At 40.9% G+C, this 11,099-nt stretch overlaps 2 protein-coding genes across 3 annotated transcripts; both read left to right on the top strand.

Moving 5' to 3' along the window:
- Window positions 1-1,274: 1,274 nt before the first annotated feature.
- fkbp11 (FKBP prolyl isomerase 11) lies at window positions 1,275-8,293 on the top strand. Its single transcript, XM_061832415.1, has 6 exons — window positions 1,275-1,712; window positions 1,802-1,864; window positions 4,729-4,816; window positions 4,930-4,963; window positions 5,060-5,130; window positions 7,773-8,293. The coding sequence occupies exons 1-6, from the start codon at window positions 1,599-1,601 to the stop codon at window positions 7,979-7,981; spliced, it is 579 nt and encodes a 192-aa protein (XP_061688399.1). The 5' UTR covers window positions 1,275-1,598; the 3' UTR covers window positions 7,982-8,293.
- An 834-nt stretch (window positions 8,294-9,127) lies between these two features.
- Window positions 9,128-10,378, top strand: LOC133507048 (small ribosomal subunit protein eS26). 2 transcript variants are annotated; one of them, XM_061831606.1, is made up of 4 exons: window positions 9,128-9,276; window positions 9,837-10,014; window positions 10,090-10,220; window positions 10,300-10,378. In XM_061831606.1, exons 1-4 carry the CDS (start codon window positions 9,274-9,276, stop codon window positions 10,333-10,335), a joined length of 348 nt encoding a protein of 115 aa, XP_061687590.1. In that variant the 5' UTR covers window positions 9,128-9,273; the 3' UTR covers window positions 10,336-10,378. The 2 variants fall into 2 exon arrangements, with proteins under 2 accessions (XP_061687590.1, XP_061687589.1); XM_061831605.1 differs by lacking the exon at window positions 9,128-9,276 and adding an exon at window positions 9,578-9,673.
- Window positions 10,379-11,099: the final 721 nt, after the last annotated feature.

The raw sequence follows: 11,099 nt of genomic DNA on the forward strand, positions 1-11,099 counted from the left end.
TCAACTCTAACCACTGTCGGCCTGGCAAGGGGGTTAGATGTGGATCCGGTCTGGCTTTCCATGAGGACAGACGGCAGTGGCACTGTCAACACAAAATACATTTCACTCCAGGGAAGATTTTTGTTCAAGTTGTGGGTAGAGTTTGATGGCCAATTGTATGCCATTTTGGTAGCAACGGGACAAGTCATATTAAGTAAGGAAGCGTCAATTCTGCTGAATGTCCACTGCATGGAACAAAGCTGCATTCTGTTTATATAGCATAGTGGGGTATAGTATGCCCCAAAAATCAGGCTAGTGCTGATGATGATTTAAAAAAAAAAGAAGCTAAAATTCAGTTCTAAATTTAAGTTAACTAAGCTTTCTTGCAGTGGCATGGTGGGTGAGCAGATAAAGCATTGGCCTCACAGTTCTGAGGACCTGGGATCGAACCTGGCCCCTCCTTTGTGGAGTTTGTATGTTCTCCCCGTGACTGTGTGGGTTTTCTCCGGGCACTCAGGTTTTCCTCCCACATTCCAAAAACATGCAACATTCATTGGACACTGCCCCTTGGTGTGATTGTGAGTGCGTCTGTTTGTCTCCATGTGCCCTGCAATTGGCTGGCAACCAGTTAAGGGTGTACCCTGCCTCCTGCCCCTTGATAGCTGGGATAGGCTCCAGCACCCCCGCGACCCATGTGAGGATAAGCGGCAAAGAAAATGGATGGATGGAAGTTTTGTTTGCACGTTTTCAGCACTTAACATTGCACACATTTAATGTACTGTACATAGAAACAAAACACAACAACGAGTTTGGGTCAAAGTTAGTTTCTATGGAAAATGTAATCTTCAATGAAGGAAACATGCATGTTTTGTAATTTGACCTAAATGTGTCTGTCAAAAACACGCAACTCTGTTACTCCTTTTAAGCCATTTAGAGGAAGCATAAAAAGCCAGCGACATGACTCTGTAGAAATTGTATCATCAAGTTACTTCTTCTAGCATAAAGTAATTCCTCTTTAACTTTACATAGTTTTTTAATATTTTTAGCAGTCAAGGAGTGCACTCAGTCAAACGAACAGCGCATAATGAGTTATTTTGCACAGTAGTGTAAAAATACTATACATGGTCATGCAGCACAAGATGACAAACTCAATCAGGTATTGTTTTTATTTTGATTGCCCATATTTATGCTCTTCCGGTGTTTCTCATTGCGAACTGGACCGCTCTCAGTGGCTGCATTCTGCAAGAACCCAGACCTTGACGTTCGTGGCACAGCAGGCCTGGACGGCTACGTGGCAGGCCTCAAACGGCACAGCGTCCCCTGGCGTACGCGAGGAGCAGGACATCTTTTGCCGACGTGCAGATGTGTGTGATGTGAGCGGAAGCTGGTCCTGCTGAGCCAATTGTTGTGGGGCAACGTCCACGGGCTGCTCGGGCTTATCTCTGCACGCTTTTTAACACATCAGCATTGGTCGGAGCACAGACGTTTTTTTTTTTTTTCCACCTGAGGGTCCAGTCCGACGAATTTGCTTGCGAATACTACCACGTAGATTGCGCTCTTACATTTGCTTCTTTTTTTTCTTAGAGTTTTTTTTCCCTTAACACACGTAGAAGTTAACAATGCGGGGCAGCTTTGTTTTGCTGCTGCTGGCAGCTTTCACGTTCACGGGAGGACTTGTGCGGGGCGACGACAATGCAGAAGACGACGAGGAGGTGGTGCAGGTGGAGACCTTGGTGAGTTGAAATCGGTGCTCCACGCAACATAAACGATGCATTGGAACAAAGGCAAGTCTCACTCTAACGGTCATCTATTTTGCTTCAAGCTGAAACCCGAAACTTGTTCCGTACTCTCCACAATGGGGGACACGTTGCAGATTCACTACACGGTAAGACGCAACCAAACGCACTGCACTGTAAATAATCAAAATCGTTCTAGCCAAACGTTTTATTCTAGTGTTTTGATGAGTCAAGCAAATCTCGGCAATGTGAGTACAGGTCGACTGCTGTTGTGTGGCGAGAGCGCGGGGGCCCTTGTGTGCAACACGTCAGCAATTACACGAGAGCAGCTCATCCACGCGTTCACATTGCCAGGCTGACGATCTGGCTGCACAGTCCACACACACACACATACACACACACACAAACACACACACACACATACACACACACACACACACACACGAGAATCTTTTTCAGTGTTGCTTCATCTATAATCAGATTGCATTCATTCAATCTCATTAATTCATTTTATTCTAATATTATGGTTGTGGTCCACTATAGTGATTCCCGACTCCTGTGTTTCTGATGCACCCACATATAGAAGCAAACAACCATTCACACTCGAGGTAAAATTTGTGTTTAGTGGACTTAAAATACACGGGGAGAACATGCAAACTCCACAAACGAAGACCATAGCCGAGATTCAAACCCTGAATCAAAGAACCACACCTCCACCGTGCTGCTCTGACGTAATAATCATTCATTATTTTTATTTCTGGAACATTGGTATGCAGCCACATACTGTATTTTTTTTCCACTATAGGCTAGTTTATAAATGAAAGCGTGATACCTTGACTTACAAATGACAGGACATAGTTTTTTGCGGTATGAGCCGTCACTCGGTTGATACATGTCATTATCCAAGCTGCTTATCCTCACAAGGGTTGCAGGAAAGCTGGAGCCTATCCCAGCTACTTCGGGCGAAAGGCAGACTACACCCTGAACTGGTCGCAGGACAGATATCGACATCATCACTGAGCAGGAATCGATCCCACGCTGCCCGCACCAAAAGGAGGCGTGTGTACCACTACACCATCAGTGACTCTTTTCAGTTGATACATATATATGGTATATATATTGTCTTGAGAGTCATTTCTCACGGGCCACATTGTACTTGCTGTTTCCCTCAAAGGGCCGTTGTGGCTGTGAAACGATAAAAATCTTGAACCGCCTCATTATATTTACACATTAAATTTATGAACTAGTTTTGGAATCAGAAATCAAGAGTAATGGGGTTTTCCAACTATTGTTGTTTGGTAGCACAAAAATGCTTGTATTATCTCAACGTTATCATTCATTATAGGACAATTTGAAATTTTGGTACAGATTTCAACAAAAAAATTCTGGAAGTTGATACTCATGATTTGCCTCTAGGGGACACATAAAATCATGCGGTGGGCCGGATCTGGCCCCCAGGCCTTGAGTTTGACACCTGTGGTGTAGGGGTACAGACACCTGCCTTTGGTGCGGGTAGCGTGGGGTCGATTCCCGCTCAGTGATGCTGTCGATATCTGCCCTCTGACTGACTGGCGACCAGTTCGGGGTGTAGGCTGCCTTTCGCCCGAAGCTAGCTGGGATAGGCTCCAGCTTTCCCGTAACCCTTGTGAGGATAAGTGGCTTGGATAATGACATGACATATTGTCTTGAGTTTTGAGCAATTATGTGAGTTACAATCGCTAGATGGTGGGAGCGTACGTCACGAGGACCAGATAGTGAACTCTTCAAAAGTACACCAAGTCCTTTCTTTCAGCTGTTCATTGCCAGGCCAAGTTGAAATTGACTGTAAAACTAAACATTGAAAAAAGAAAGTTACACATTGTGTATATAACTAAACCACGTAACGTTGCTTGATGAACATCCGCTAGCGTAATGCCTGCGCATCACGGGAACTGCCATAGATGGGCTAAGTAAACTAATATCAACAATATGGTATTTATAAACGCTTAAACAACTTAAATGTGAATCCAAATGGAAGCATACAATCGTACTTACATGCAAATAGTCTTCGTCTGTTAATAAATATATATATGCCCTTAGTACATACACTATAATATGTTCATATGTATTATACTGTACTGCCACCTGGTGGCTAAGGCATACAAACCAGTAGGAACAGCACATCAATCCAATTTCCCTTCCCGCTTTTCTTCCTCCTCACCGGATTTGAATTCAGATCCTCATAACTGTGAGGCAGATGTGCTAACCACTATCGCACCAGGAGCAGCACATTGAAACGATATCTCTAGCAACACAAGCCTGGATCTAACTGTGCCGACTACCTCTGAAAGAGCGATATCATGATGTGTAATTCTTTATATTCTATTTAAGTATATTTTTATATATACCTATATATATTTTTATTAAGGATATTATATATATATATATATATATATATATATATATATATATATATATTCAATTAAGTATTATTCTGTACGGAAAGTACTGTACAGTGATTTTTTTTTTTTTTTTAAGTACATCGCAAAAATTTTGTTGGTGTTTTCGAAGTGTCTGGAACAGATAAGTGGGATTTCCTTTCATGACAGTATGGAAAGATGATTTGAGATATGGGAACAAATAAAACTCATAAATCAAGTAAAGAATTGGGAGTTTGAAGAAATACCCTTTCCCCACTCACGCATCCATGTGAGAATTGGATCGGGGATGACTCATCTTGTTTATCAAATTTTGTCAAATATTAATGTATCTGGGGGTAACTACTGTGTGATATTCTGTGACATAGTAACAAACATTGTTGCTTAACAAGGGCGTCCGTCGGAGGTCTCAGCAGGGTGAGGAAACTTTTTTTCCCACAGGAGCCATTTCATTCATTAATTAGGCTGATAGCAAATCTGAAATAATACAGTTTCATGAACAAATATGAGTTACTATATATTGTGTACATTTGTGGATTAAAGTGTTATGATAGAAATTGGACTTTACAGTAATTGTTCTTCTTTCTGCTTATCAGGGTAAACTGATGGATGGCAAGGTGATTGACTCCTCACTGTCTCGGGAGCCTCTTGTAGTCGAGTTGGGGAAGAGGACGGTCATTTCTGGTAAGTTACGTGCTCAACTCATTGGTTTGGATGCTGAAGCACATCAGTGTTAAAATAATGCACGTCGGTATGAGCATTGACTTGGACTAACTTCATTTGATGTTTCTTCTCAGGTCTGGAACAAAGCTTGATCGGTGTGTGCGAAGGGTAAGTAAGAAATGACTTAGCAATAAAGTGAGGCCGAACCTCATACTTAATCTATAAAATTCATGCTTTTTGTTTCCTCTCCACTCTCTTATTCAGACAAAAAATCAAAGCCACCATTCCATCTCACCTTGCCTATGGAAAAAAAGGTTACCCTCCTACAATTCCAGGTAGAGCGCGCAAAAAAAAACGCATGCGTTTTTATCCACTCACTATAGAGTAAACTGGAGAAAACATTTTACTGATTTTCATACAATTTTTTTGGGGAGGTCTTCATCCAAAAACAAAATGCACATTTGTTCATACCAGTCACCATATTGAGTTTTAAACATACATACAACATACATATCAATAATAATAATAATTCAATTTGTTTCTGGGCTTTATTCCTGTATCAGAATCACTTCATTGTAGCGTTACAACTTTTTTTTTCTCTCGTAACTTTGTGACTTTGTTCTCAGACACTCCAACATCACAATTTTTTTCCCTTTTATATTGCCTTAAGGCGGCATAGTGGGTCAGCTGGAAAGCGTTGGCCTCACAGTTTTGAGGTCCCGGGTTTCATCCCGAACCTGCCTGTGTGGAGTTTGTATGGTCTCCCCGTGCCTGCGTGGATTTTCTCCGGGCACTCCGGTTTCCTCCCACATCCCAAAAACATGCAATATTAATTGGAGGCTCTAAATTGCCCGTAGGTGTGATTGTGAGTGTGGCTGTTTATCTCAATGTGCCCTGCGATTGGCTGGCAACCAGTGCAGGGTGTACACCGCCTCCTGGCCGTTGACAGCTGGGATAGGCTCCAGTACTTCCCATGACCCTTGTGAGGATAAGTGAACTTAAACGTGGACACAGACCCACAACATTGCAGAGAGGTCACATGTAAGAGTCTACTGGAAAACTCCTTGGTATTAAAGACAACGTATATGTAATCGAAGATCATTTTTAATTCTGGACTAGAAAGTTGTTTACAATGAGGTAGGACTCCACGCCAGGGACTGTTTACATGCTTTGGTGCTGCTGTTTTGTTTACCAATGGTCTCAGCGGTTAAATATTTAATGTCTCTGGAAGTAACTATCCCTAAATTAAATACTAGCCCTAAATTGTGCTTAAAGTTACAATGCCTTGAACTTGTCTTATGTACAGTTCAAGTGTATTTAATTTTAAAGTACAATACATTTGCATTTAATTTGTTAGAACTGCTTGTTTTTAAAAAAAAAAAAAATGATTTAACCCTCTCTGGACCAAATAAAATTTTGGAGAGAGAAAAATCTAATACTTTCTGAAAATGACACTCTGGACTTAGAATTTTCCATTATATTAAACCTGTTGCAAATTTGCAACCTGTGCCCGGAGAGGGTTAAGGACATTTTATTGAACTTTTATCTCCAATAAATTTAACCACTATCTCACCATAGTTCTTTATTATCCTATATTTGAGCACAATGTTAATGTTCAATCCATAATGTTACATTGGTTTACAATTGATTAAATGTGATTTTATTAGGAATAAAAACTATTGCCTCGTTGTTTTATGAACACTTGAGCTTAATGTGTTTATTGCATTTTAGTGTTGCTCATTTAAGTGGTACAATACTTGGGAGAGTTAAAGGAAGATTCTGCTGGTTTGGATTAACAACGTGTCCAATAGGTCATGTTATATGTACTGTATCTTGAAAATGTGATGTTAATCCTCTCTCATTTAATGGTGTTTTGAGAGGATTTTTATTAGCAATTACGAATTTTCATGGGCGCCGGCATTTTTGGCGAGTCACATGACCTACGTGCGCGGATGTGACGTAATAGGCGCGCAAACAAAGGTTCTATTACGATGGGACACAATTATGGCCAACGCTGATTTCTGGGGTGTATCCTCATCTGATGAAGAAATAGCAGTATCGGTTGATCGGGAAAACGGAGGAATGCTTCCATACAGATTTGAACCTGTGGCTGTAAATAATGTAGAATTTTTGGATGGTTCTTCGGACGAAAAAAGGCCCCCGGAGCTCGCTCGCGGAGCGCCGCCAGAGCTCGCTTGTGGCTAGTTGCCGGCCGCCGGAGCTCGCTTGTCAGACTCCACGTCATTCCTGTCCGAAGAACCATCTGAGTATTCAACATTATTTACATCCACAGGTTCAAATGTGTATGAAAGCTTTCCTCCATTTTCCCGATCAACCGATACTGCTATTTCTTCATCAGATGAGGATACATCCTAGAAATCAGCGCTGGCCATAATTGTGTCCCATCGTAATCGAGCCTTTGTTTGGGCGCCTATTATGTCACATCCGTGCACGTGGGTCATGTGACTCACCAAAATTGCTGATAAAAATCTTTTCAAAACACCATTAAATGAGAGGATTAACATCACATTTTCAAGATACAGTACATATGACATGGCCTATTGGATAGATTGTCAATCCAAACCACCGGAATTCCCCTTTCACTATTTTTTTAGGTGGTAATATGTTTAAAAAAAAGTTAGAACCGCTAGTGAAAGTCAAACAATGCGTCTCCAAATTTTCCTAATGGGAAAAGGGAGGTGTCTATTAAGTGAGGCTTTTAGTAGGTGACACATTTGGGAACCATAGAAGGATGGCCGGTGTTTCAAAAAAAAAATTTATTTTTATTGTGACCCTAATACTGCTTTATAAAAAAGGCTTTTGGTTGTTTTTCATGTTTTGGGGGATTATGTGAGTCTTTTCAGCATTTTTTTTTCTATTGTTGCCACCCACTGATTTGTTATAATCCCTTTGTTTGAAACAACGTGCGTAATATTCCAAGTGCTCCAGTAACAATGTTGTTTGCGATGTTCGCCAGGCGACGCGCCTCTTGAGTTCGAGGTGGAGGTGATCTCGTTGACACAGCAGACGCCTTGGCAGAAGATGGTGAACGACGTGTTACCCCTCTTGTGTTTGGTGCTGGTGCCCACTCTGCTCGGTCTGGTGGGACTCTACCTCTACAACAAGGCCAAAGACCCGAAACCCAGCAAAAAGAAGGCAAAGGACAAGAAGAGCAAGAAGAAATAAGGACGGGACAAAGAACTATTTAAATAATTTTTTTTAAATGTGTTTTCTTTGTGTTGTTTTTTAAAAAAAATATCCCTTTGTAAAGCTACGCCAAGAATTTACCGCTGCCATTTAACGGGTGTCGATTGTACAGTAAGCAGCTTCAGTGGTACTGATGTTTATGCTGCCTGAAGATGTTTCATCTCTGACAGATTTTCAGCCTCCGTGAGCTTGAATAAACTGCAACGCATCCAAAATTTAACAGACAGACACAGACAACACATTTTATGATGGAATAATTCTCGTGCATGTTTGAGTTATAATCTAGCATTATTGTCAATGATTTGTGCTCAAAAAGATAACAATTGGGCCTTTTTTCATGTCGTGTTTTACACTTTAGCTTTGACCACCACATCTTAAGCCATATGTAAGCGACTATTATTAAATTGAAAAATTAAATCTTTGTCCTCATAAACCTTCCAGTGTGAGTGTATTTTTCCTTGTTTTGATTTTGACCTGTTGACAACATATACGTACGGAAGCGTGGCCCTGCCCCCCTCGAGTTCATGTTATAATGGTGGCGCAAGTAGTGCTCCAGGCTCCAGCACTACCGCGACACTTGTGAGGATAAGCGTCTCGGAAAATAGATGGATAATCTGAAGTGAATGTGATATTAGTTTACTGTGTCATATAAGCGTTCTATGATGCGCTACATAACTAATAACATAACATAACTAATACAATAATTGTAAGAGTAAAACAATTCTCTCCCTATCTATTTATACATTTTTACTACACATCAGAGAATTGTTTTACCACAGTTTCGAGTACGTTTTGCCCGCTTTTGATTTTCAAACTTCAATGAACAGTATGTTGTAAACCTGTGTTGGTTGATGCGTTGAATTGATTTACAGTACCTGACCTGAGACCATGCGGTCAGAGTTGTGATATCAGTCCAATACCTCAGTTGTTTAACTATATTATATTGAATACAAATTTTGTCATTCACCAATAATTTGTAGTCTTGTTGTACACGGCACTATTTTTTCTTGCGTTGATAACTGGAGTAATTTAACCCCGCGCATGCGCAAAAATTGGTAACCTTGCGCGTCAATAATTTTTTTCTTTTTTGTTTGAAAACTTAATGTATAAACATTGTAGATTATATTTAGAAATAATAAATTCTAAAATGTTACAACCAATGTATTTATTGTATTTGTATTAAGAATCATTTCGTTTCCTGGGTGGAGCGGAAATGCACTACTTTGCGCTGTACAACTTTTTCCGGTCCTCTTTCCAGCTTCCCGTGCATCATGGTGAGTTCACCATAACGGCAGGCGTTCGGTGAAAAACGAAATAAATCCTTACTTTTTCCGACAAATAACTCATATTTGCCCTCTCGTCGTTCATAACACCACTACTACCCCCACCGTGTGTTATATGATCGTTGAAAGCTCATTCAAACATTTAAAAATGCGTCCGGGCCTAAATGCTAGCGGATAGCGAGCTAACATTACTGTGCATGCTGTCTTTGTAGCCAGCGGGGGATATGATTGAATCTTAGAAGATAATTCATTATAAGTGCCATATCCTGACTATAGCTATGAAAGTAGAGTAAATTAAATGTTTATAATGCTCGTTATTTTTCAGTCCATTAGTGTACATTACATTCGTCAATGGCCAAGCACAGGATTTGTGTCGGAACGTGAAGTGGTGGGTCGTGTTTCGTTTCTACATCCGGCCACCCTCTCTCTGAGCTGCTTAGGTAGATGGTAAACATGTACTGTTATCCAGTTACTTATAGTTTGTGAGTAAACTGCACTTCAGTCGTGTATAACTATAGTTACACTTGTTAAGTTTGTACTTTGCATTTCAGACCAAGAAGAGAAGGAATAACGGTCGTGCCAAGAAGGGCCGTGGGCACGTGCAGCCCATCCGCTGCACCAACTGTGCCCGCTGCGTCCCCAAGGACAAGGCCATCAAGAAATTTGTCATCAGGAACATTGTGGAGGCTGCAGCCGTTCGAGACATCTCAGAGGCCAGCGTCTTTGACTGTGAGGGCCCTTTCTTGTTTGTATCCTATACTGCAATAAGTTCCACTACTGAGCCCCTCCCCCCTTTCTGTGTAGCATATGTTCTACCCAAGCTCTACGTGAAGCTGCACTACTGTGTCAGCTGTGCCATCCACAGTAAAGTGGTGAGGAACCGCTCCTGTGAGGCCAGGAAAGACCGCACCCCCCCGCCCAGGTTTAGGCCCAATGTGAGGACCCGCAACAAAAGAAAAGTTTCTCATACTTTGCAAACACTAATTCCAACTTTTTTTCCTTTGTTTATTATAGGCTGGTGCCCCAAGAGCTCCTCCAAAGCCCATGTAAATGTCATGCTTTACTCCTGAGGAATAAAAGTCTTCACAAAGTCTTCTAAGTTGTTAATTTGATTTGTTTTTTTTCTTTTGAGTTCCAATTTACTCATTAGACAAGAGAATAAGGTATAGACTTTATTTGGAGTAAATCCTTACAGTACAAAACTTACAGTAGTTAAGATAAAAGTAGTTAAATGCATAATTTCATGATACATGTAAGAGTTCGCATTAATTTAAAGCAATATCATTTACAGGAAGTGAGAGGCATACAAAAACATCCGGGTGTTTCAAAAAGCAGGTTTCACAGAGTAGTTTTTGGGGTAAGGATTGGTCGTACATGCATCAGGGTTGAAAAGCACACTTTAGTCTACAGCTGTACAATTACACCACCCACAAAGGCAAATGGGGATAGGTGAGACCCAATATCTTAACATTTTAGGTTTTATCCCCTCCCATTTTGGAGGGGATATTTTGATAAAGCGGCAAAGGTTTCATGTCTGGAGGGAAATTTCTTTGGATCTTAGCAGCAGCATTGTGGCCAATGGATGCGGTCGTAGAAAGTTTAAATTGTTTCTAGCAAGGGGAAAGCTGGTGCTGGGCACGTCACAAAGCTGGACAGGGTGAAAGGTTACAAAACCTAATCTAATGAAGGCACAATATCAATAGGACTAGACACAGGAAGCAAACCAACGCAACGTACATTGGCATTTTCAGTTACATCAAAGCATATAAGCAGGAACTTTTTTTTCATAAAGCATTTCTTAGTACAACAGTCTG

The sequence above is a fragment of the Syngnathoides biaculeatus genome, chromosome 10 (assembly GCF_019802595.1).
Source record: "Syngnathoides biaculeatus isolate LvHL_M chromosome 10, ASM1980259v1, whole genome shotgun sequence".
Lineage (NCBI taxonomy): Eukaryota > Metazoa > Chordata > Actinopteri > Syngnathiformes > Syngnathidae > Syngnathoides > Syngnathoides biaculeatus.